The sequence below is a fragment of the Hermetia illucens genome, chromosome 5 (genome assembly GCF_905115235.1).
Source record: "Hermetia illucens chromosome 5, iHerIll2.2.curated.20191125, whole genome shotgun sequence".
In the NCBI taxonomy this organism is placed as follows: Eukaryota; Metazoa; Arthropoda; class Insecta; order Diptera; family Stratiomyidae; genus Hermetia; species Hermetia illucens.
The window spans coordinates 22,717,495-22,745,071 of NC_051853.1; the positions used below are offsets into that span (position 1 = coordinate 22,717,495).

At 43.2% G+C, this 27,577-nt stretch overlaps 2 protein-coding genes across 3 annotated transcripts in view; both read right to left on the minus strand.

Moving 5' to 3' along the window:
* LOC119657606 (muscarinic acetylcholine receptor M3) overlaps positions 1-27,577 on the minus strand; it is a 279,331-nt gene that overhangs the window by 111,225 nt on the left and 140,529 nt on the right. For both annotated transcript variants that reach the window (XM_038064603.1, XM_038064604.1), the window contains exon 3: positions 5,491-6,127. In XM_038064603.1, coding sequence (XP_037920531.1) covers positions 5,491-5,666 — 176 coding nt within the window. In that variant the 5' untranslated portion in view covers positions 5,667-6,127. The remainder of the gene's footprint in view (positions 1-5,490; positions 6,128-27,577) is intronic.
* Positions 11,750-12,426, minus strand: LOC119657607. The gene is made up of 4 exons (XM_038064606.1): positions 12,270-12,426; positions 12,140-12,202; positions 12,045-12,077; positions 11,750-11,986 (listed from the first exon to the last, which is right to left on the minus strand). Exons 1-4 carry the CDS (start codon positions 12,333-12,335, stop codon positions 11,921-11,923), a joined length of 228 nt encoding a protein of 75 aa, XP_037920534.1. The 5' UTR covers positions 12,336-12,426; the 3' UTR covers positions 11,750-11,920.

Consider the following 27,577-nt stretch of genomic DNA (forward strand, 5'->3'; position numbering starts at 1 on the left):
TTCGGCCATGGAATAGCATAGTAGAACTAGAAGAAAATACTACGTGCAGTGTACCATTCAAGGTTTTCGCGAAACTGGGCATGGTACTTGAAAACAACCAAAAAGGCAAGCATTTTCTTAAGGAGGGCTCAGACTTAGTTGTGGATACGGTACCTATGAGATACATTGATGAGTTAGTGTGTACCATATTTGTAACTCGCGTAGTGACTACAAAACAATTTTCTTCAAGATCAAAAGTGGATCAAGGGACCAGGGAAGTTTTTGCAGAGGAAATGCTGAAATTCCGGGAATGACCTTTGAGGATATTTGATCGCCCGAGTGACACGCCATATCGTAGGTCCAGGATATATTTACAGTTCACTCTTGTACAAAAAGTACGATCAACAATTTTATACGCGGAATGAGGTACTTGCTTAACCTACCACTTAGTAGTGCTAAGGAAGTGCAGGGTTTTCAAGATAATTTCAGGCGAGGTAGGGTAAGTTGTTGCAGAAATAGTGTGAACGAAGTACAGACAACTTTAAATTTTAAGACTCGCTCTCCCTGAGTTGATTTACACCAGTTCACGGTGGATTCTGGGAAACGCTGAAAATTTGGCGTAACTCTATAAAACATTTTCGAGAAGAAGGTGGAATCAGAGAAAAACGAAAGCACGGTAAGCTTCGTAACAGTAAGATTTAAGTGTAGTTTGCCGTGGAGGAATTGACAAGAAAAACATGAAAAGTGGAAGTCGAGATCGCTCTAATCACAGTGCTATGCCCGATGTATTACCGCAACTTTGCGGGAAGAGAAGAACGGAATTGTGGGGGTGATTTTAGTTCGAATATTCATGGGTTCATATATCACATCCCCGGTATTATTAAACGGGGACTTGAAGCAGTTATGATGCCTGCATGCTTCAATCGTTTTACTAACATGCATAGTATAACAAACGGTTATGCGTTTCTTGAATATTATAGACGAATACAGAAGTAAGATTGAAGAAGCTGTTGGTGATAGACCGACCAAGCAAAAACATCCAATGTCGTTAAAAAAGTGACCGGATCGAGTCACTAGCCTGGGAAAAATGCTAGGTCGTTCAACTTAGTCGAAGAGGCAGGACAGGACACGCTCCGTCGAGAAATCGGCAAGGACTCTTGAGGCATGGACGGCAGCAGGACGTAAGTGAATTATCCGAGCCCTATTTACATTGGATTTCTGGATTAACAGAAAGCGTTTGACAGTGTGCCACACGATCTTATCTGGTATGCTCTACGACAATACTTAGTGCCAGAAGAACTCGTGCGCTGGGTTCAGTTGCTCCATCACAATCCGAAAAGTAAAATTCGAAGTGTGGCGGGTGTATCAAAACCGCTCCTTGTCTTTTTTGGTGTTCATCAAAGAAACGCCCTGTCAACGCTCCACTTTGTTCTTGTTATGGACACGGTCACAAGGGACATCGAACGCTTTATACACAGTTTTACGTAGATGGTGATTTCCTACACCCCATAGCAAAAATGATCTTGAGCAATTTGTCCAAAAATTGCTTTATGTAACGCGGTTTCAGATTGAATCTGTATAAAACTGAATTTTTGACGACACATCCCTATGAAACAGGCACAGTCACCGTCAGCGACAGTGGCCTGCCAAGAATTGAGCAATGAAGGAAGGAAGGAGGTGGTTTTCCACGACTGGTGTTCTTTGTGATGGACATATCAACGAACGTCTCAAATTTAAATTTACCGCATTGTCGTCTACTCTGTTGCTGTATATGGTCTTGCGTCTATAAAACGCAACGAACGGTGCCTTGCGGAAATGGAGACAAAGATGTACGTTGGACTAATGGCATGACGCGTTTTGATTCCATCCGAAATGAGGATATCCGCTATCGATATGGGGTTGAACCGATCGTGGAAAAATTACGAGAGAGGCATCATCGATGGTATGGTCACTTAATTCGCACTAAGTCGATGTTAAGTGACCAAAAGGCTGGCCAAAACAACGGTGACGTAATACCCTGGACGGGGCATTTGATGGAAGCAAATGGCGAAACCGATCACAAAGAGCCGACCCCGCTTGTGAACGGGACAAAAGCCGGAAAAAAAGAACAGATCTCTATTTCGATTAAGGGTATTTTTTGGGATTATTCCGCTGAACAAGGCAACAAGTAGCTACCGAAATATGTATTCACGAAAATAAATGAAAATCATTGTCAAAAAGGAAAGTAAAATCCGTTTATTTGTCCGGACATGAGATCTGTCAATGCAAATACTCCGGGCGCAACACGCAATACAATTGGAATTTATACACGAATACATTATAGTAGATTAGCGGCCCACGATCCCGTACCAAAATGGAATTGGGTTTCTTTTTGAGCACTGAAACTCCAAAAAAGTAGTTACAGGCGAGAGTGTTTCACTGCTTCTTTTGTTTGGTCAACGAACAGTGAAATCAATCGATCTGACACATTGATTAGCCAGTGGACCGGTATCAATCAATGGTATCAACACAACATAGGTAAATTTTGAATTTTCAACGCCACCATCAGAGGGTATGAGTAGTTCACGGAGGGGGTCCTTCTTTAGAACTCGTGGCAAACTTGTGGCGGTCACCCTCTTGGAAAGCTCATCACAGTAAAGTTTCAATTTTCAACCTCATCCTGTTAAGGAAAGAGGGTAGAGACGCCATGCAATAGCAAGGCGTAGGTTCCCTCTCAAACCCAGTTACAAAATTGTGGAAGCCATCCCCCTCAAAAGGCTATGGCACACTAAGTTGGGCTATTTTCATGTCAAAACCATAGGGTTTAACTTTAGATACCATTCTCGCAGGCAGAAGAAGGGAACGAAGGAAAAAATGGGAGATCTCTTAGAAAATCGCGGCGGCCATCTCCCCTTCACTTAAAATCTCATCGCGCTTCCAATGGGGGGTATTTTGACATCGTTATGGTAAATTTTAATTTGTCAGCTCACCCTTGGAGGGCGTATGCAGAAGAAGAATTCTGGCAATCATCCCCCCCTGGAAGGTTATGGCTATATTTATCATTAATAGGCAAAAAGGCAGCCCTACAGAGAGGCCACACCTGTACACCTGTGTCTACCTTACTAATAAGTTTATTAGTGACACGAAAATGGCCCTTTCGGGGCGCCGTAACTTTGTAAGAAGTAATGATTGTTATATGTATGTATTTTCAATGGGTTGAAAAGTGGGATTTTTTCCTTCTTTTTACATACGCTCTTTATCCTCCCTCTTCCATGTGCGGGACTGGCAAATTAAACTTTGCTGCGATGAAATCAAAATGCTCCTCATTTGAAGCGCATAACTTTTTAAAGGGGCTGACCGCCACGAATTCTCAAGGGGGTTTTAGAGGGAGAACCTCACGCATCTGCCTTTATATCCTTCTTTGTTCCTGCGGTGATTGCGTGCTCTGGTAAACTCTACCGTTTTGACACGAAAATAACTCCATTTTAGTGTCCCATAAACTTTTATGGGGGATGAACGTCGCAATTTTTTAACGGGTTTGGAGAGAGGGCTTGCATTTTCTTCTTGATACGCTCTCTCTTCGCTGCGTAGGTTTAAACTTTCAAAATTTGATATCTTTGATGATCTTCTTTTTCTTCAGCCCTTGTCCCGTTCGCAAGCGGGATGATATCAAGAAAAAACCCTACTTTGAGGGTTCATAACTTTTTAAGGGGAATAGCTACATGTTTTCAGTGGGTATGGAAATGGGGATCCCCTCCAAGAATGGGGTTGAAAATTCAACCTTTACCAAAATTGGTCCCGCTAAAGTGCGCTTTGCCCCTCAGCAACTTTCAATATGTGCTGCCCTTAGATTCAAGAGCTGATGAATGCAGTATCTATGATACCTTCCATCATATTCTAAGCGGATGGGACTACTAATGGTTTTAACCTTGCACTGGAAAAAACCGAAGTAGTCATCCTGACTAAAAAGAAAATTCTCACCCAGCGTCCCACATCGTTCGGCGAGTCGATAATCGAGTTAAAACCAGCGGTAAAGTACCTCGGGCTGATACTTGACTCAAAGATGAGCTTTTTTGAGCAAGTCAAAGCAGCAGCGAACAAGGCTGCAGCTGGAGTTTCGGCGTTAAGTCGGCTAATGGCAAACACTGGGGGTCCTACGTCTAGCAGACGAATTCTCCTGATGAGTGTAACGCAGTCTGTCCTGCTCTACGGCGTGGAGGTATGGACTGAAGCTCTTGGCAAGGAGGTATATCGTAAACGTCTTGCGCAAGTACAGAGACGGGGAGCTTTACGGGTGGCGTCTGCGTACCGCACTGTCTCTGGAGGTGATCGCGGGAGTAATTCCCGTTGCCCTTCTTGCTAAGGAGTGTTAAGCCGTGTACAAGCGCAAGGGAGATGAGCCAAGGGAGGTTGTTGCTAGTGAAAAACGGCAACGCACTCTAGACGAGTGGCAGTTCTCTTGACAAAATGAAACTGGAGGCAGATGAATTGCGCGGCTCATCGGTAACTTAGGTGCGTGGCTGAATAGGAGGCATGATGAAATTGACTATGGAGGGTTTTCAGTCTTACCTGCACAAGATTGGAAAGGAACTATCTCCGGATTATGTCTTTTGGAATGGAGTTTTGGACGACGCCTAACACACTGTTTTTTTTCTTGTGGAAGGTGGGATGGGGTTCGTCAGCAGCTCTATTTAAACACAGGGGATCTCTCTCCAGACAACGTAATCGAAGAGATGCTGAGGAGTCTTTGACAGGTGGAGCCATGTTGCCCATTACATTCGGGTCCTTTTCATTGCTAAGAGTTAGACCTCGACTGGTGGAGGAGCCGGATGGCAGGGGCTTCCTTCAACAGACTGCTCTTCGCCTCCCGTTGGTGAAAGGAATTCTCTGATTTGAAGGCCCCACAAGGCGGGAGAGTTCGGGGACTAGCTCGAAGTAATGTGACAAACGGTTCCAGGCTAGCTCTCTGACGATGGGGAGGTGTTTAGTTGGTAGTTCGACCATGACCCGAACCATTCACTTACCTTAACCCAACAAAAAAAAAATGATATTCTAATAACATCTGAATCTCGGACACTAACATGTTCATTTTGGTGTTACACGTACATCAAATCCTTTTATCTAAACCTCTCGTTGCAAGTCCGATTGATTGTGAGTTGGGAATACTTATCTGAAATTTGTCAAACTACCAGAAACTGTAAAGCTCTGAGTCGTCGGCAAGCGATAATTCAAAGTGATTAAGTGAAATTACAGTAGAACGTAAAACCAACTAAACCAACTAATTAGTTAGCTGAAATTAGTTGTTTTCACACAATAGTTGGATACTATCCCCAACAAAACCTGTCTAATTGAAAACCATAATAAATTGCACATGCATGAATCTATGGCATCTGTTCTCACGCCGTCACGATACAAGTAATCATTTGTGAGGTGGAAGTCAAATAAATTCCATGTCATTCACGGACGATTATCCTGTCGATGGGGTGATTTGAAAGAAAGGAAACGAAATAGGCAAAATTCGAAATTACTCACCATTGTTGTATGAAATCCGGATTAATGGAATAAATCGGTGTGGTCCTATTGACGTAATCTGTGGAATTATTTGCACCGTCTGGGCTCGATAAATCCATGATGATGTGGGTGGTGGCAGGACGTGGCTCCACAGAAGCGCCCGTTGGAAACAGCAAGGTCGCCTGGCTCTCACGCATACACACTCGAGAACGGTAGTAGGTTACGGTGGCAGTTCTGCACAATTGATACTTTTTCACGGAAAACAAACAACGGAAGGTGTAAGTGGAAAAATAATAGGGAAGTACAAATTCGTGGGAAAACAATTGAGGAGGTAGTTAGTGTGGTAGTGGCAGAGAGTGGATAAGAGGAAATCGAAGGATAAATAAATTCCCTTCAAGTTTGTTTGTGAAATTCGCTTGAATTCGCGCGTAAACTAATGATGATAGAAATGTGCTATGGAAGGACGTTGGAGGGTATTCTGAACGATGCTTCTTGGCCCTATCACTTGCTTTTAAGGCTCCTATGCATGGGGATGCGGTGATGGGCGTGATTATCGTCGATGAAATGCAGGATACTATTGTATGCCCATTTCAAGGACGTCACCTCTCCTTCCTACTCATAATTGGTGAGGAGGAGTCCGGATGATTATGTCACGAATCTGGAAAGATATTCAAATTTACTTTAATTGATCTAAAAATAGAAAAGAAAATGTGAACAATGTTATTTATTTATCTTTTCTATTGCTTATTCGAATTAGTGTATTCTAACAAAAAAAAGTTTGTTGTGGAGGCGGCAAAAGGACATTCAATTTTGTCTGGAGAAGCACGTTTCTTTTCAGGATGGGTAATCCAAAGCAGAATTATGCCAGGGCAATACATTTGCACATTTCCTGCTGCTGGACGGCACAATTCTCTAGAGCCCAGTTGCAACCATTCCTATGTCTAATTTCGTAAATAAGGGACTAAAGAGATAATGATAAGCTTATATCTCTGCTTAAGCCTTAAGCTGTTAGACAAGCAAATTTATGCCGCTCCCATTTATTTTCTCTCTAATCGATGAATATGCTTAAATGGCGATTTGCAAACCAGCAAGAGAAGCGGAGTATCATCTCTCGAGGGCTACGTAGCTAAGGACAGTTCAGTCAACATGATATGAACTCTGGTTACTTATATTTTTAAGTATATGATTCACTTTAGTAGGAAGTTTAACTTAGCAGCAATTCTAATCGCTCCTATAGGTGCACACTGACCGAAATTTTGAAGAATGATCAGGTCAAACTAATGAAGAAAGGTGCCATTACCACTGGCCGCAGAATTGACCCTAATGGATTGGATCTAATCTTGCTTTATAAAGACGCATGAGTCTGCTTCATGATTGATGCAGTTATACGGTCGACACAATATTGAAACTCCCATTCCTCAAAGACATAGACGCCGATATCCAGATATTTATTTATCCGCGCGTTAGAGTAGGGGACATATAGTATGAAACAAGTTGGAAGCTGGGAGCTTCAGATATAAAAGATTTGACTCAGGTACTCATTCACAGCTGAGTCGACTGGTGTGCGACGTCAAATCACGATACAAATTCCACTGCCGCTAGTGAGATTTGAAACCGTGATCTTCTGTAGGACAGCCTTGTGCTCTAACCACTCAGCTATCCAGACATAAATGACTGTATTTAGTGAGAAAAAAATATACACCTTCCCCGCCCCCCCCCCCCCCCCCCCCACTTTTTCTTTCATATATGAAGATCCCAATGCTAAACATCAAAAAAGATAAAACGGAAAGAAGGTCAATGAACGGCAAATACAACATTGAAGGACTATTTAAAAGTTGTAATCCGGTTAGGACTCATGGAGTGTAGAGTCCTAATCTGGAGGAATTACCCTGTGATGTGGACCCCCTGAGAAATCAGTAGGCGCCTAAGAGCAAAAAGTTCCGAACGGCGGAACTAAAAGCACCGACGAGAGAAAGTAGGTCTCTCAAGTGCCACCTCCGACAATCGAATCGGAAAAATCCAAGGGGAATGAAAACCGTGGATGGACCAAGGTAACTAACAAATTCAAATTTGCCCAGAAGTAGTTGTCATCTCCAGCAAGGGAAATTTGTCCTACGCGGAGATATTGAAAAAGGTGGATATGTCAACAAGATTCGAAGGACCCAGAAGGCTGACCTCATGTTTGAGTTGAAAAAATCCAGCTTGGGGAAAACTGATGACTTCCGAACTCAAGTTAATAACTCACTTGGGGAGAATATCACAGTATGGACCCAAAAACATGAGGTCTATATGTAGTGCAAGGATCTTCTTCTCAAAAGGGAGAAATTTGCACTGCAATGATGGAACAGTTGAAGTTGAAGGAACTTGCCGAGTAGTCGATTGTGAGTTTGCAGAAAGCCTATGGCAATAATGAAACGGCCACATTGCGATTACCATTGGACGCAGCGCAGAAGTCATTGGGGCCAGTCAAGGTTCGAATCGGATGGGTTGTTTGCTGTCTGAGAGAGCAGATTTCTCTAAAGAGGTGCTTTATGTGCCTCGTGGGTGGTCATTTTGGGAAGGCATGCACAACCAGCATTGGTCAGTCCGATCGATGCAGAAGGTGTGGGGAGAAAGACCATATTGCCAAAGAGTGCAATGAGGACCTTGAATGCTTATTGAGCAAAGGAAAGGTAGCACGGGATTACTTGCATATTGCCGGAAGTACTAAACGCCCGGAATTTAGGAAGGCGCTGACTTCAAATTCAACCTCAATCAATGCAGGGTCGCTCAGGATTTACTCCAGCCGGTTACGTATGGGTTACAGATTCGACTGGTGGAGTGGCGATATGGGCATGTGGTCGACAAGCCATACAATGAACTATGAGCCAGACAGCTAGCGGCGTTTTGTGGGTAAAAATAAGCGGGGTATATGTGTACGGCTGTTACGCCGCACTAAGTCTGATACTGTCCGAATTCGAGGAAATGTCTGGCAGTCTTGTTCTTGACCCAAGGGGTCATAGTCCAAGAGTGATTGCTGGCGACTTCAATGCTTGGGCCCGTGTGTAGGGTAGCAGAGAGACAATTGCATGGAATGGGAGTCTATTAGACGCTTTGGCACAGGTGGCAATTCTGGCCAACGAAGGTTATGTAAACACCGTTTAGAAAGTAGGGTCTGCCCAATCGTAGACCTAATTTTTGCCAACCCTGCACTGGTGCGTGGTATGTTCTGGTACGTCAGCAAGCACTAGACCCACCGCGATCAGCAGACTTCTTTGAGCTATGGGTGAGATTCACCGGGCAGAAGATCATCATGTCCGAAACTGAGAAAGATGTCAGGCTGGTCTGCAAAAGCTCTGGACGAGCAGACCTTCATAAAGGTGTGGCTAGATCAACCTAATAAAGCAGACGCCTCTTGGGAAAGAGCTGTCCATGTGGCCCAATGCATAACCAAAGCGAGTGATGCGTCCATGCCTAGATACTACTCATTCCCCAGTAGAAGACCAAATTACTGGTGGAATACTGAATTGGCCAGGCCTCGGTCAGCCTGCCAGTGAGCCAGAAGAGCGGCTCAGAGGGCGGTAGGCACAATCGGCCAAGGCAAAAAGAGCGGTCCTATAAGGAAGCCCGCAAAAAAATGATGTTTTCCTAGTGTCCAATAGCAAACCTGATCTCCAGAAACTTCTCCAAAAATGGAATGATCGCCTCATGCAACACGGTCTTAGATTAAATCTGAATAAAACTGAATTTTTGACGACCGATCTTCATGAAGCAGGCCCTAACACAATATCTCTCCGTTATGAAACTACTTCACACACTAATGCAATCTGAATAAAGTAACGTTTCACGCTTCACGTATTGATGAATAAACGAACGCCTAAAATTTAAAATATATTCCAATGTCGTCGGTCCTGTTGCCTTCTATTGTTTGGAAAGCTGACCGACTATAAAGGACAATGAACGGCGACTCGCAATAATGGAGGCGAAAATGTTGAGTTACACTGCTGACGTGACACGGCTTAAACACATCCGAAATGAGGATATCCGCGATTGATATGGGGTTTGCACCGATCGTGCAAAAATTACGAGAATGGTATGGTCATGCCATTCGTGCAAATGAGAATTCACTTGCCAAGATTGGTCTGAACATTGAAGTTAACAATAACCGTAGAACGAAAAAAGGGTGGCTTGATACGCTGGATGCTGAGTTGAAAGCCTCGCGATTGCATCAAAATCAGGCTTTTGATAGAATAAAGTGGCGTAATCTTTCACGACGAGCCGACCTCGTTTGTGAACTAACCAAAGGTTAAAGAAAAAGAAGAACACGACAAGGGTATGAATCAGGCTTAAGTCGGATGGGGTAAATATGATTTTGTGTTTCGAAATGTAAGGGAGTTCTGAGTTCCCCATCCACTTGATGGCCACTTCGATTACATTGCTCCCAGTGTAGAGGGGAGCCAGCGACTGATGCGTTGCCTATGCCCTGTACGAAATTGTAGTTAATTTTTGTAAAATGTCACTTCGAGGTAAAATCTCAGAGGAATTTGAAGTTTAGTTTCATATCCGTTGGGGTTGAATCTTGTCATCAATACTCTTTCTTCTTATTCTCGGCGACGTTCTTTATGCCACCCTAACTGGTAGACGGGAGAGGGGAGGGTTCAACGGAGGGGGTTAGCTTTCTTAAAACACCGTCGACTATTCTCATGACATCTGTTTGGTCTCTCATCGAGTAATCGATTTTGGTAAAATAGCTGTAGATTTCGATGAGAAATCAACTAAAATCGAACTGAAAATGAACGACAGCAAAACTGGGGTGGTCAATTTGTATATCTAGAAAAGCTTTCAGTCTGAATCGTCATCACACAATTTGTCTAACTTGGTAGCATTATTTTTGCCAAGGATGGCACCGAACTTGAACCTTGTCAAATCCACTTTCGGTGTTTCGCTTAAAATTTGGAAAGTGATATACTAACATAAAGTTGAGACTGTTCCGGGCCAATGTTCTCACTGAGCTTCTATATGGGAGTAGTCCGGGGAAAGTGACCTCGGATGTTACTCAAAAGATCCAAGCTTTCATCAATTTACGTCCGCGTGTTGTCATAATGAGGAACTTCGTCGGTATACAGGGCAGATACCCGCGGACAGTGGCACTGGATAGGTCACACATTAAGGAACAACTCCTTTACGGGCTAAGACGCGTAATGGAACCCATCATCCGTTTGGATGTGTCACGCTAGAACGTAGCTTATAACAGTGAAAAAGGAGTGGAAGTTCCTTGGTAAATCGTGGAGGTCGTTAAAATACATTGCCAGGGGCTGGCAGCGGTGGGGCGTAGTTATCGTTAAATAACTTACGATGGATTTTACTTCAATATAAATCGCACTTAGGTCGTGTTTGAGATTATATATATATGAAGCGATTACCACCTGTCGCTTTTGGTCACGCTGATCCCAGGGCAGAGGTGGGTCAGCGTCTGTGGACTATAAGAGAGGAAGTTAGTTGCTTCCCATGTGTTCCGGTCCGTCATCAAGTGGGTGCGGACTCAGGACTTTCAGCATCCTCAACAAAGAATGCAGTGTTTTACGGAAAGCTGATAAAGTGTACTGTAATGATCGTCACGTAGATGATTCAACGAGCACACGGCCTTAGACGAATTTGGCTATTCATGCACGATACAGTCTTATATTTTTTATTTTTACAATATTATTTCCCGCTCGTTACTATAATTTTTCGTAGCATGCTTAGAACTTTCGAATTTCAGGCTTATCCTGGTGCGAACTTAACGCACCGCGATACTAATTAACACAAGTTTATTGGTCATGATGCTGAAGTATTTAAAAACTCTGAACTATTCCCTCGAGGTTACGCAGATCCCCAAACAAGTGTCATTGGAATGGTTTGGTGGAATTTCATTTCGTCGCAGGCGGACCTTTGCGGCCACTTTTCACAACTTTCTCTATTATCTTCCTAATAGGCTTTTATTAGCCCGGATAAATCAACCTGGCCATTGCTAACTGGCAGCGGTCATGACAATATCTTGTCAATAGAAAACGGTGGTCCGTCTCAATATTAACTTTACCAGCAACCGTTCGATTTACACTATGGGATGGCAAAAATATTAGAAAATCCTGAGGCTCAATATTATTGATAAAAACAAAAAATCTTGAAGAATTTCGAGGAAAGCTAGGCGTTGAAATCTATAAATTCAGAAAGAGAAAAATCCATCCACTTTTTTACAGATTCAGGTACTTAGTATCCAATGATATGACCATGAAATCTTATTTCAAAAAAAGAGCCAAAATACGCTGTTATGAATTATATTTCTTTAATATGACGGTAATAAAATTTGAAAATAATTTTCATTCAAATAAATAAATAAATTAGATACACGAAAACATATTGTAATTAAATAGTCGAAGGGCAAGGCGTTGTGTTAGATATGTATATATGACTTCGTATTCACCGGAGATTCTCACCCAACACATTTTGCACTATAAGTAAGACATCTTTTGCTGCAACAATCAGCACTGGAGTGACACTGAAAATAGATCTTTTTAGATACGTTCAGGATTCTCAAATGATTTTGAATTTCATACTCGACCCCCCACTGGCATGCACTCCTTGCTTGGCTACCAAATAAAATGAAATTAGTTCATTACTTATCAACCATATCTGGGTTATTGCAACAAACCTTGCTTCCAACTAATTGAACAGTTGCGTCTTGAATAGAAACGCCTGGAACTACCACCGCGCACTGCAATTGGGTAAACAATATTATATAGAAGCAGGTTTAGCTTATTTGAATGTATCTAATATCTCACTTCGACGGATGTGTAGACAAATGCGACAAAGATTGCCAAGAAGAGTGCACTTGCGTAGCGTGCCATTTCTGCTTTCACTAGGGCGGTTACTGAGTTATTAAATTTCGTTAGGAAAGTGCTTCTTATTTATACGGTATCTGGTTCAGCAGTCGACAGCTATCAATCTGCACCTTTATCAGTCGATGGCCTTATCCCCGGGTGCCTAGGTATGCATGTATGTCACAAAAACGATTTTTTTTCGTTGGAGCTGTTATGATCCCGCATTGCAACGCTTAACTCATTCATTGCCAACATTCTTGTGTGGCTCAGGTGAGGGTTGGCGGTGCAATAGAAAGGTAATGAGATTCCACAAAGGTGCATTAAGCGTAGAATTTTGTAATTGAACTTCCAAAATTTAATGAACTGAATCAATGAATTTTGACCTTGAAAGCAAATTGCGATTTCCTTCTTTGCTTTATGATAGCGACAATTGCTTTTGTAGATTTTCTATGCCAATTATGAACATATTGACGCCTTTTTCGCTGTTTCTTTGAAAAATAAATGAAACAATTATTACGTTGGCCTTAGTCACTCATTGTTTTCAAGATATTATCAGTTGTTTATACGGACACGGAAGCAGTGACGAGATTTGTCAGCAAATTTCTTCGTATTGTTTTCCAATAATACTTCAACTTATCAGAGAATCGAATCATAAAATTTTCCCTATTTTGATTATTTTTCTTACCTCTGAGATCTTACGTAAGGCCACCTTCACGTAATGAGGTACGAAAAATGTGGGTAAAATATATCTGTTACGTAGTATGTATAATATTTTAGCATTGAGGAGAAAGTGTGGATATTGCAACCACATTAAGCCGTTTTTTTTTCAAAAGAGATAAATTATTATATAAAAGTTTAGATTTATTGCCTTGATTGTCAGTAGCGTTGTAGCAATGAAAACCTTTGGGTTTTTGTTTAACAAATTATTTTTGAGTTGAAGAAGTTCTAGAGTGATCGTGGAGTAGCAAGAATACTCCCGCCATGTGTATGGATCTTTGATTTATTAGACTTCGCTTTAATGTCACACTTGCAACGAATCCAGAGGGGACAGATTTTGACCTACTATAGTTTCGTAAATAATAACAGGATTTCCAATATATGTCTTATCCACAGGGGTATCCTGTAGATTTCGATAATCTATATCTGTACTCGTCAAATGATTAGACGGTTCCCCTTTCCGCCAATATTTTATTTTAATACGCACAATTAGTTCCCGAAATATCGGTATGTGCGGTACTAGCGAAATAGAAAAACTCTCCAAAAAATTTCTACTAATTTGATCACTTGAAGATTACACTTAGATACAAATATGCTGTTATTACTTTTTTCTTAGCCGATACCAGGATGAAAGGTATACTTTAGTTTCGATTCCGACGATTCTCCATTTTTTTCAAGCCCAAATTTCCAGATTTCAGTGATTCTTGAAGGGTTCTCTGGATCTAGATTTTCTGCTACATCTCGCGTTTCCAGCGTGGTAGCCAACAAGTGTATGCATTTCCTGAATCTGGGTCTCCTCTGCTCTTGAATGAGGTGCCGACATTTTTGGTCAGTTCTCCAACCCCCGGGTCGGAGAAATTTTCAATTTTCCGCGATTCTCAGGACCAGTTTTTTCTTGAATGAGATATCGCCCGCACAGATCCGATGATTTTTCTTTTTTGCCCATTTTTCGACCCCCGAGTTGAGGAAATTTTCAATTTTCTGCCATTTCTGGGAAGCTTCCGGGAACTAAATTTTCCTCGGTGCCTCGTCGTTTCCGGCGTGGTGGCGTGAAAGTTATCACATTTCCATTCTCGACGATTTTGTGTTTTTGAACAGTTCTCCGACTCCTAGGTCGAAAGTTTCAATTTTTTGGGATTTGCTATGGGGGGGGGGGGGGTTCTCTGGAATTTAATTTTCTGTCACGCCAGAAACACGTGCCATCGCGAGCAAATTCTCACATTTCCTGAAGGTGGGTCGTTGCCGCTCTCGGATGAGGTGTCGTTCTCGTAAATCCATGCATTTTTGCCCATTTCCCGACCCCTATATCAGGGCAGTAATCAAGTTGCTGCCATTTCTGGGAGTTCGCTGAAGCTGGATCTTCTGCTTGATCCATCTTCCTGAAGTGTAGGTGAAACCACCGTCCCACTGTGTAAGTTATTTCATTTGCAATAATAGAACTAAATCAACCCTAGCGTTGATTTTTATTTTGAAAATACCGATATTTCGGGAACCACTTGTTCCCTTGTTAGTTCTCATGAAGAGAATAAGTGGTTTCCGAAATATCGGTCTTTGAAAAATAAAAATCAACACTAGCGAATGGGAAAAACAAGTTTTATTATTTCTAATAATTAATCGCAAGAAAGGCCTGTAATCCTGTAGTGTACCGTTACGGGCTTGAATGAAGTGCTCTAACACACTTCAAGGGCGGACCTCTCGAACGCTTCCTACGATAGTCTGCTGAGACTCGATATGCCTGGAGAGTGGCGCGTGGTCAGTAATTCAGACGACGTTGCGGCACTTGTTGCCGGACGCATTGTGTACTGGCACAAAGCAGACTTGGCATATATTTATTTTATCAAGTGGCTTAACCCATAAAATATAAATAACCACCATACCACAATATTGGTTTCGACGGAAAAAGAAAGTCTGGGAGAACCAACAGGTTTGTGAACTCGAAAAGTGCAGGAGCAACCGCACCAGACGCGGAAGTTTTACATGTCAGCATGATGAAGCCCTACACGCCTAGATGTTCATCCTGCCGATAGAAAGAGGGAAATCTGATTTCCCACAGAATGGAGCGATGAATTGAGTACTTTGATGAACTACTGAACAACTAGAATATCGACGAGTTGGAGGTCCCGCCAACTGAAGACGATGGACAAATACTGCCACCACCAAGTATAGGAGAAACAGTCCGTTCAATTCATCGGTTTAAACATCATAAGTCGCCAGGAGCCGATTGAATTACAACCGAATTGGTTAAATATGGAGGCGACCAATTATACCAAATGGTTCATCAACTGATGCTCAAAGTATGTCTCATACATAAAAAGGGGGATATCACACAGTGCAGCAATTATAGAGGTATCACGTTGCTGACTACCTTCTATAAGATATTCTCTGCTCCGCTCAGGACATAATTGGCCTATACCAAAGAGGCTTCACTCCAGGCAAATGAGAAACAGATCAGATTTTCTCCATGCCGAAAGTGATGGAAAAACTGTTGGAATATGGACATCAGTTGCACCATCTTTTCATCAACTTTAAAACTGCCTATGATAGCACAGCCAGGGTAAAACTCTACACGGCCATGAGAGAATTCGGTATCCCGACGAAATTGATAAGACTGACTAGGCTAACCCTGACCCATGGGCGAGGCCAGATAAAAGCAGCAGGATCACTCTCAAGACCATTAAATATCAACAACGGTCTAAGACAAGAGATGCCCTATCATGCGTCCTCTTTAACCTGGCCCTAGAGAAAGTGATTCCCGATATAAAGTCCACCCAATTGCTGGCCTACGCTGACGATATTGACATCATGGGAGGAACAACCTGAGATGCACAGTCTACCTTCATCCAGATCGAGCAGTCGAGATCTTGGGCTGCATATTAATGAAGGCAAGACGAAGTACATGGTGGCAACGTCAGCGCCAAAACCAAAACCGAAAGAATGAACTACATCGAATGGCACTGGTCAAACGAAAACAATGATAATAGTACAACTTTGAGACTGTTCATAATTTCCCCTATTTGGAATCGAATCGATAACAGCTACGACGATGAAATCCGCACATGATTTTTGTCAGGCAGCGGAGCCTATTTCAGCTTACAAAACCTGTTTCGCTCGAAACGTCTCACTACATGGTCAACGCTCTTACTGTACAAGACAATGATCTTGACAGTCCTTATGTATTGGGAACTCTTGGCCGCGTTCGAGAGAAGAATCCTTCGAAAAATTTTTGACCCCCTACATGAGGATGGATGGTTCCGTAGCCTACATAACGACGAAATCTATAAGCGATACTATGACCGCCTGGTTGTGGGTAAAATCCGGCTCAATAGGTTACGGTGGGTGGGTCACTTAATCCGCATGGATGAGGATGACCCAACCCGAAAAGTCTATAAGGGCAATATCTATGGTAGAAAAAAGACGATGAGGCAGACCCTGCCTAAGATGGAGCGGTTCTTGCGCCGTTGATGATGATGATAAAATTGTATACCAAAAACGAAAATCAACGCTCCTTGTAGGGTATCATCATCCAGTTCAGCAGGGATATTGGCATGGAGTTGGGTTTGGATAAATGCCACATAAAAACAATTGCACGAGGAAAACACACGGAGGGTATGAATTTACACGACGTCTACTAACACCTCAATAATGAAATTTAAATTGCTAGGGAAATCTGATTGGCGTCTGAATCTTTTCCTGAAAACGGAACTGTTCGGGAAAAATAAAATCATGGAAAAACTGAAGAAGAGAATGAACTTGATTGTAGTGCAGTGTTTTTAAATCAAGTACCCCCGTTCTTCACTGATGACGTGGGGTGGTGATTCTCAATCTTTCGGCAGCTCTATTATGCATGTTGCTATTTGCAAGAACTACCTTTACCGGTCTATTAATAGATTCTAAAGCCGTATTACTCCACTGTATCACACCGAAAGTATATAGAAGGACGGGAATGGCAAAGGTGTTGATTGCGACTATTTTATTTTTCCCGATCAGAGGTATTTGCAAACGTTGTGCGAATCCATATCTTCAACTAACCTAAACCAATCATAGTCTGCTTTGATAGTCAAAGGCTTTCGGCGAGAGGTCAGCCCCTACCCGAGGCGTTGTTGGTGTTTCGGTAATAATAGAGTTTGAAAATTTACACCTCTAATCCTATCCTAACGTTAATGGTGCCCACGTATAACATCTAGGCTCAAATTAAGATCTATCTCGAAGTTAATTTTGCCATATTTCTCTGTTTCGATTGTTAATTGTAGTCCGGCATTCACTTCAGTTCATTCTAGAGCCATCGAAGCTTGTAGTAACATAAGCAATAGTATTGAACAAAGTTGTGATAGGTCAACATATAAGACATTAGATGTCAGAATCATTTCAGAGCGGATAGTTCGACATACCCAATTTGTATACACTACGAGCGATGGATAGATGGAACCATCATACTCTCGAATGTTCTTACCCGACTTGTTTATGTTCACATTTCTTTGTTCTTGCTCAAAGCAAAAGAAGAAAAAGCGAAAGACTCCCATGTTGTATTCTAGTAACACATTTTTACATGCAAAGAACAGAGGATCATGATTTCTTGCAAACGAACATCACTTAGAAGTATATGCACTTTCTTTTACTTGCTTGGCATTGTAAAGAATCCGGAGAGTAAAAATTGACAACACACAGATGCGAAACCATTTTTCCAAGCCAAAGCCAAACAAGAGAACAAGGAATAACATTTGTAATAGGAAAAACGGTGTAATATATCGGACGATATATTACAACAACACTTAGTGACGTCGTGATGTGATATCATGTCGGCACGGATATTACGATACAATCCTTATCACAAGAGTTATGCCATTATCACTCCTCTACTGGTTGGTGAAGTCATGATGTAATGTGAAGTGATGTCGTGATGTTAAGGGATGTTGAGATGCTGGGATTGTTTTTTTTTTTTTGTGCGGACACGGAGGTGGTAAATCTTAGAAAGACACGTCCGACGCAGCTCCGCCGCCCGAACGGCGGAACTACAGCGGACGCGTGTGGAATTCACACCCACTAAAAGCCACCCCCAGTCTCTCCAGCCGCAGCCCCGCGGGACCACCATTGAGGTACTACTTCGCGGGGTAGGTTTGCTCTTAGGCACTCATCCTTCTCCTATTTGCAGCTTTCCTCCTTCTTTGTTCCTTCAGCAACTCCTCCTGCATTTGGATGATTGCGGAGCCACCCGAAAGCCACTTCTCCTCGGACTCCAGCATCTCAGTAACCAAGCGCTCGGGGGTCCCGCTCCTGCCCAGCACCTGGTTTAAGCTCCTTCTCTCCATAGCAAATCGTGGGCAATGAAGCATCACATGCTCTGGATCCTCCGGTGTGCCATTGCATCTGCGACAGTTCGGAGAATCATCCAACCCAAAGCGGTGCAGATACTGCCTGTAGCAACCACCGTGTCCCGTGAAGAACTGGGTAATGTGGTAGTTGGTTTCCCCATGTTTTCGCTCAAGCCACACCCTAATGTTGGGAATGAGCCTGTGCGTCCACCGACCTTTGGTAGACTCGTCCCATTTGCGTTGCCAGAGATCAAGCGACTCTGACCTTGCCGCAATTCTACGCTGTGCATGCCCCTCCATATGTCTTGCATTGTACAGGACACTCATTTCTTTGGCCAGAATGTCAACCGGGATCATGCCTGCCACCACCAATACTGCCTCATCTGATGTGATTCTAAAAGCACTCCAAACCCTCAAAGCCACCTGCTTCCGTCTCTGAGAGTTTGCAAGCGCCTCTGCCCACACAGGCGACGAGTAGAGCAGGATGGAGCGCACCACTCCGGCTAGCACCAACCTGCGGCAATGTTTCGGTCCACCAATATTTGGCAACATTTTTGCAAGTGCCGTGGTGGTACTGGCTGCCTTTTGGCATGCATACTCTAGGTGTTCCCTTAAACTCAATTTGGTGTCAATTATTATCCTCAGGTATTTGATAGCCGGCTTTGATACGACCGTATGTCCACCGACCTCCACTTTTACAGTGTTATTTTTCCTGCCTTTCGTTATTAAAACCGCTTCCGTTTTCGCGTCCGCCAAGGTCAGCCCGGCCTTTTCTAGCCAGGACTTTACCGCTCTCACTGTTTCTGTTGCGTAAACCTCCACATCTTCTGGGTGTTTTGCTGCAACAACCACAGCTAGGTCACCAGCAAAGCCGACAATCGTAGTCCCCTCTGGCACGGGAAGAGCAAGCACCCCATTATATATGATATTCCACAACAGGGGACCAAGTACCGATCCCTGTGGTATCCGGACTGTGACAATGTACTCTTTGGGGCCCTTATCCGTCCCGTACCAGAGAGTCCTCTCTGAGAGGTAGTTTTCCACCAAATTCGCTAAGTATCCGGGGACACCTATGTCAGCCAACGCCCCTTTGATTATATTCCAGTTGGCCGAGTTGAATGCATTTTTGACATCCAACGCCACCACGGCACAGCAGCCGCCAGAAATCAGTGCACCTTTTGCCAGGTTTACCACCATGCCAATTGTGTCCACCGTAGAGTGGGCGCGTCGGAAACCAAACTGGCATTCCGACAAACCATCGCTGGCTTCGATGATGGGCAGGAGTCTGTTGTAGATGACTCTCTCCATCATCTTCCCCATTGTATCCAACAGGCAGATAGGACGATACGACGCTGGGTTTCCAGGTGGCTTGCTAGGTTTCGGAAGCAACACACCAACTTTTCCTTTTTCCACGGGCAGGGAATATTCCTTCTTTTAGGCACGCCTCGAAGGTGTTGGCGAAAAGGTCGGGCCGGGAATATTCCTTCTTTTAGGCACGCCTCGAAGGTGTTGGCGAAAAGGTCGGGCCTAGTTTTCACTGCCAGTTTCAAAGCTCGGTTGGGGATGCCATCCAAACCTGCGGCCTTGTTGTCACCGAGCCTACCACATATTTCCCGCAGCTCCTCCACAGTTACAGGCGGTATTATGCCGTCATTTAGCTGGACAAAAATTTGCCTTCCCCTATTTCCGTGGTGAGGGAACATAGTGGTAACAATCTGTTTCAGAAGGTGCGGACAGGTCACCTGGGGTGATTTCCGCAGCCATTTCATCACTACCCTGTAAGCCTCGCCCCAAAGGTTTATGTTGGCATGGTCGCACAGCTATTTGAAGCAGTTCTTTTTGCTCCTCCGAATGGCTTCCTTTAGGCGGCCACGCAATTGCTTGTGTGCCTCCTCTCGACCGTCGCCATCGGGTTTTCCCCTGAGCCTCTGGCAAAGCCTCCTTGCCCGAAAACAAGCGGCTCGCAAACTTGCGATTTCGTTGTTCCACCAGTAGTTGGGTTGCCTACTGGGGAGGAATCCGTCACCCATCGAGTGATCTGGGTGGCTTTCTCTCCAGCCGTACCATTCAGGGATATGTCGGATTTGAGCACCGCGGAAAACGTGTCCCCCTCAAAAGTTTTCACTGTCCAGCCAAGCATACCACCTGGCATTCTGCGAAAACTCTTTTTCGAGCTCGATCCGCCCTTGATCTCTATGCAAATTGCCTGGTGGTCACTGTGAGTATAGTCCTCACTGACATGCCAAGCGATTCTACTGGCCAAAGTGGCATTCACGTATGTCAGGACCACTATAGATCCCAGGCCCCTTCCCCGGAAAGTGTACGAAGACCCAACATTCGCCAGCACCACGTCCAGCTCCGCGAATGCTGCGAGGAGAACACGTCCCCTGACATTAGTTATTCGGCTGCCCCATTCACGAGCCCACGCATTGAAATCGCCTCCTATTATGATCGGCCAACGTCCTCTCTAATACACACTACTTCCGTCCAGTTTGCGGACAGAAATCTTCTTGTACTCAGGTTCAAGGATTCAACTCTCCTTATACTTTAGAATCTCTTGCATGACAATTTCGATAAGGTACATTCTCCCTCAAGGACTTGTAATGTCGCTATGTCCGATGGACAGTGGTAAGAAGTGCAGGGGGTAGCCAGATCGAGAGGTTGTCTATGTTGTGGATAAAATTTTCATCTCAGATACCTGCAGGACATGCGCTATGCATTTTATCATATTTAATCAAATTGGCCTCGGTGTAGTCATACCACATATACTTCATCCGAGAAAATTAGTTACGTTTGCTTTGTAGATTCATTTAAAAAGCATTTGGCGGTATTCTAGTATCTTCTAGTAGAATTTTTCAGTTATGGCTGTTTCATCAAATACAATGCAACAATGTTATAAAATTTTCCATGGGGCATACCGATATGGGTCAATGTCAAATGAGAATCTATACTTTTATGTCACTCCAATTATTGGTTCAACGAAATATCTAAAATAAGGATTAAATTATGAGAGCCATGACTTTTCAGGATCATAAAAGTGGAGGTACTTTATTGCATACCATTATAAGGGAGACCATATGTTTATGCTGCAGTAATAAATATTTTCTCCCTTATATTGTTAACGAGGTACCTGAAAAGCCATCCCCTTCGTGGGAAAGCTATAATACTAAGTGGTTTTCCTATGGCCTGGCATTAAAGGTGTTAATAAATAACAAAAATAAAACATACAAGACGGCTCAAAAGAAGACATTTTAATTCATTCATTAATGTTCCAAGGTCGCCATACATTCGATATTCGAGGAAACCCCACGAGTAGATAAGGCGTGTAGTGGCACCTTATGGTCTCCATACACCTGTTTTATGGCGTTTTACGTTAAAGAAAACAATTCATTCCTGAGGTCGCACTTTATTGTTAGATTGTGTACATATAAAGATAGCGCGAGTAAATTATCGTCGTCGTTGCAATGTTATGACATGTTCAGTAAATATTGGTGTTTCCATTCGAACTGTGGCTGTTACTCGTACGCGTCAATTGAACATCTGAGTTAATTCAGAAATAAATGTATGCCGCTAAGTGTTTTTCTTGGCTTCAGAGCTTTTTGGGGTTGTTAGTGTCAAGCAAATATGGGAAATTTCCAATATATCGACTGGCGACTGAGTAAGGAAATTATAGGATGAATTGGTGAATTTACTGTTGTCATGCAAATGGTGGACGTAAAGATCGTTTCAAGAATTTAGCTGAATAAATGGGGCTTCAATCCAGATATTGTGGATCTACCCTTGCAAACTAACTAGATTCCATCTAATTAAAATTGTGCCCATATGTAAATGCAAAGTAGAAAATTGGCCAAGACTTTATGAATTGTGAAGAAAGCTTCATTGTCTGATAGGTAGGGATACTTACTCAATTTAGTTGATGATTACTAGGACAGGATAGGACAGAGAAATTTATTTAGAAACATGTAATCACCTTTTTACATTTGAATAACATAACAGGGTGGGGTGATGGCCTGAAAAGTTGGATCTAGAATGTAACAAATTGTTGGTCCGATGTTGGACGTCATTTGTAGTGACTAAATGGAATTATCGATGGTCAAAAGATCATTCCAAATAGCCGGAGACGGTCAAGAGGGTAGAGGTATCCAAAAAATCTAAAAAGATGTCGGAATCGACCCCGAGGGCAGCGCCTCACCATATACATGAGGTAGAACAAGCATCCATTGAGGATTTGATCCCTCGTGGATCCTCCCTTTCGATCGCACCAATCGGGTCCAGGGTTTTAAGGCTCCACGCACGCGCACGCGCACGCGCCGTTATTTTTTTTATCTTCATCTTTCCTTTTTCGTGTTGTCGGATTTTCAGGATCCGGTGCAGACTCACGCAACGGTAAAGGACACGTATATATAATGACAAGTGAGGAATCGAAATGCTCAAAGGATCCCTACATTCCGAGCCTGGCTAACATAGAGCCATCTTTATAGGTTTTTCGGATAGCTCTCCCCCTTTGTCGTCTCCGGCTACTTAGGATGATCCTTTCACCATCGGCAAATTACGTTCGCTTGTATGCAGCGTCCGCTACTTCTTGCACGCTATCAGCTATCAGTAGACAGTGTGAAAGCTATCTTGCTAATGGGATGAATAACTCGCCTGAGAATATAGTTGAGCAGTGGGCCGCCATCAAAAATGTTCCCTTCTCGGATGCCACACAGGTAATCGACAACGTCTCGAAGGGCGGCATAAGATTTGGCTGATTGTAGAATCGTGAAAGCGGATCAATGGACGGTAGGGGTTGAAGGTTCTATTAACCGCTGCGAATTATGGGCACGATGCATTAAGGTAAGCGGAAACTGCCGGAAGAACCATGATGACAAGCAATTAAGGATGCGGAAGAAACGTTCCACTATGGTTCTTAACCGTGTCATATCTGGTGAAGTTTTCGCTCTTCTAAATGAAATGGCTGGTCACCGCAACACGTGAATGCGGACTGTTCCTCCAAGCAGAAGGGTAATCATTTCGGCCACCAATGCACTCAAGCGGAGTAAAGTCGTTGGGATTGATGGTCCTCGCAGAGTTATTTATCGCTGCACCTGTAGTTACTGCAGATCTGCTACTTTTACTGGTACGGAAATCTTGGTAATCCGGAACCTTTCCCACATAGTGAAAGAAGGGGATAATCTTTATGATTCCAAAGAAGGGCACCCGTTTTGAGTGTGACAATTGCTGGGGTTTCTGCCTACTCCCTCCCATCGCAAAGAGAATAACTGAAATAATCCTGGAACGTATCAAGGAACAAGAAAACCTTGATCGACAGAAAGCAGGCTGGCTAGATCTTTGCCTCATCTGCTGGAAATGCTCTAGAATGCTTCCGATAGTGTGAACATGGAGTGTATCTTTGCGTGCACTACGCAAGAGAGGCATTCCGGAGAAACTAAAAGCTTTTATCAGAACGACATATGATGACACAAAATGTCACCTGCTGCACTGAGGTAAAATCTCGGAGAATTTTGAGATCGAAAGCGGAGTGCGCCAGGGTTTCTCCTCGTTATCTGTGACGTTTTTCATGCTTGCGGAAAATATGAAGGAGTTCACTATGACATCTTTTTTCAAACACATCAACTACGCTGACGATTTCTGTTGGCACTCTCACCGGGCTATGGACCCTGATCAAATGGCTCTGGATTCGAAAATAGAGGCAAATGGCGTTAAAGCGTCCCACGTACATAACGGCAGAGTATGGAAGACATTGATCAATTTGTGCATCTAGAAAGCGTGCTTTCTGCGGGGGGTGGCATTGAACTTGATGTCGCCCGACGCCTTAAAACGTTAGATTCCCTTTCGCTACCCTGTCTAAAATCCGGAAATGCAGTTATCTCAACACCAAGATCAAGTTGAGACTGTTCTGTTCTAGTGTTCTTTCTGCGTTGCTATATTTCAGCAGATGGAAGATGACCCCCACTGTCTCTCAAGAGCTCCATGTCTTCGTGAGCGCCCATCTGCGACATATCATCGGGGCACGCTAACTTGCAACCTACGCCATATATTGGAATCCACTTTCTCAAGGTGAACGATGAGCGAGTTTCCCTAAGGGCACTTGGCGTAGTACAGCAGAGCAGTGCAAGCGTCTCAGCAAGACGTGGGGGAGCTGAAGCGCATTTAAAGTAACCGTACGTGTAGATGTGGTAGACGTGCTAAACCCCACCAACAGGTAAATGACAGTAATATTCTCTCGCTTGACTATCTTGCAGAGTTTTCATAAACTATAGCTCTAGACAGTTTATAGTGATTTGAAATGTTTCTGATCTCTTACCGACACGGAACTTATAGGAAACCAGGCCTAGATTTGCTGGTTGAAATAAAACTTAGGAGAGAAAAGTTCTCACCTTCCTATCCTCATGCGATATCGAATTTGTGATTCTTAACCTCTGTGAATTTGTGATTTCTGATATCAATGGTCGGCTTTCATTAAGACCAAATTACTAATTGCGATTTTACGAATTGTTTTTAATTTGGGCATCCAGCTCTTTATTTTTCAAAGCGGGGGATCGTTTGGAATATTGCAGAAGAAAAAAACACTCCAATAAAAGTCGAAGATGGAAATACGAAGTACGTCCAGAAATTAAGTGTATGTAATTTAGGGTTTTCAACGCAGTCGTCATTCATTTCAATGCAACTGGTGAGTTTTTCACCTTCCCCTTGACTTCTTTCATTGTTGGAAACACCTTCAGGGAAGTGAAAAGATGGCAGCCTAAAGACGCTAAGTCAGGGCGATCCGAGGGGTGCTTCAAAACGTTCAGGTGTTACTTCGTAGCGTTGGCCGTGTGAGGTCTGGAATTATTGTGCAACAGTCAGGCTCCCATTTTCAATATTATCTTCCTGTTTTTAGGGTCTTATAGTATCTTGTCGGGTTGATAGTTCCAGAGACAGGTATTTAATCAAAATTATTATTGCCCCTATAGTCAAAAAACATTTTTCCGGTTAAAATTACGGTTTTGAATTTGAACCAAAAGAAAGATCCTCTAAGTGCCCAGGATAGGAGTCCGCCTATCATATTTCTACGACTTCTCTATAGCCGCAATTCCACTTATGGGTGATGGAGGCGTATGGGAGACGACTACTTCAGGTTATCGCGATTAACTCCTAGTCAAAATCTTTTAACTTCACCAATCACTCGACCACTGCACCCAAATCACTCTACGACCAGCGAGCGGTTCATCTTCACGGCAGATAGGATGATTCAAATATTAATTTCTTGGAGTTTAAAATTCACCGGGGCGGAGGAGGGTCCTTGCTCATTGACAGATTTTTGTATTAGGTGAAGACTCTAAATAGGTCTACTTTGCAGAGAAATTTCCATTTGATATAAGAACAACCCACATGTTTATCTGAATGTGCGGTGTTTCCAGCGATTAATTCTTTGAAATAATAAAAAACTTGTTTTTAAGGTTTTGTGTAAACACAATTTTTTACCCACTAAAACCACCCCCGACTCCCTCCCTGCACCGCGGAACTACCATAAGGTATTACATCACGGGGCGGAGTCAGCTCACTCTAGCTTTGTCACCTTTCCTCCACACGCGGCGCACGTGACCGCGTTTTTCTTCTTTCCTCTGCCTTTCGCAATTTATCTTGATTAGACGTGATCATGTAGTTGACCGCATCCCAATTCTCTTCATGTGCTAGCATTTTCGGCACTAGATTTTCTGGTACCAGCACCTCTCCTAGAGTCTCCTCTAGATTCCTCCTTTCTTCCACAAATCTCGGGCAGTGGAAGAATACATGCTCTGGGTCCTCTGGGACTCCATCGCCATTTGGACAGTCGGGTGAGGTCTTCAATTTAAACCTGTGAAGGTATTGGAGATATCCTCCATGTCCCGTGAGAAACTGGGTGAGATTATAATTAATCTCACCGTGCCACCTCTCCAACCACTCCTTGATGGCAGGAATGAGCCTGTGAGTCCACCGACCCTTTCCCGAGCGTTCCCACCGCTCTTGCCATCTATTTATGGATCTCTCCCTCTTAGTCTTCTTCGTTCGCGATGATAAAGAGGTTGGCTTCGCATTGTATATATTCGCCATCTCATCTGCCAAGATGTCAATCGGCATCATTCCGAATGCTGCATCATCTGAGACAGTTCTGATGGCAGAGCATACCCTCAAGGCTGTCCTCCTGTATACTGCAGTCAGTTTGTCTGTCTGTCTGTCTGTCTGTCCGTCACATGCATTTTTCTCGGAGACGGTTATAGCGATTGACACCAAATTTGGTGGAAAGGTGGGAACTGTAAACGCTCATGCATACAGTGAATTACATCCTTACATCCTTACAATTACATCCGGAATTTAAGGGGGGTCCCCATACATGCAAAAGGGGGGCGTAAAACTTTTTTTCATCAAATATAGTCATGTGGGGTATTAAATTAAAGGTCTCGATTAGTACTTTTCAAAGCCTTTGTTTTGACATTCGTTGGAAGGGTGGGGAGCGCGGGGGGTTGAAAGTGATCACTTCTTTAAGGGGGCCACTCTCAGAAACTACCAAACCGAAAAATTTGAAAAAAATCAGGAGGCTGCCACTATATGGTGCCTCGGCTCCGAAATACCTTCCATGCCGATATCTGTTTATATAAAGTTAATAATCTATAATATCTGTTTATATAAGATGTCAAAGTTAATAATAGTATATTACTACAATTTTTTGTAATTGGTTACAAACCCCCTTAAGTTCATCCTAGTACCATGAAATTTTGCAGTGATATAGGCTATAATATAGAGCATGATCTCACAGTTTGGTGGAAATCGCACTATTACTAACAAAGTTATAATACCTCAAATTTGTTGCTTCTGTGAAAATTGAAGACTATGAATGTCAATATCACCCGAAAGTGGATACTCTCACATAATATATGGATATATTACGTGCTACGTACTAAGAAATACACAAAACCTTTTGTACCTCAAGCGTCCAGCTTCGGGTTTCCCTACTTGTTTCTTTTTCGCTGATGTAGATATTTATTTTTGCAAATACCGATATGTTGGGAGCTACTTGTTCCCTTCATCAGTGCTTGTCTTAGACAAGTCTTTTCTTAGACAAGTCATACTTTCTGGGAGCAATTTTGATATCGATTATCAGATGTGGATATTTTGGAGAGAATTCGAAGCCGAACCCAAGAAGACTAAGTGGCATTTCCGGATCACTACCGTCTTATTAGCTTATTGGTCATCAGACTCTCACACCCAGTGAAGTGAAAC

Excerpts from the sequence above, each read along its gene's own strand:
- LOC119657607 (XM_038064606.1), bottom strand. The coding sequence starts at position 12,335 with ATGGCACGCTACGCAAGTGCACTCTTCTTGGCAATCTTTGTCGCATTT. Across the intron at positions 12,203-12,269 it reads TTGTCTACACATCCGTCGAA|TGCGCGGTGGTAGTTCCAGG; the intron begins GTGAGATATTAG and ends ACCCAATTGCAG. Across the intron at positions 12,078-12,139 it reads TTCAATTAGTTGGAAGCAAG|CCAAGCAAGGAGTGCATGCC; the intron begins GTTTGTTGCAAT and ends TTTATTTGGTAG.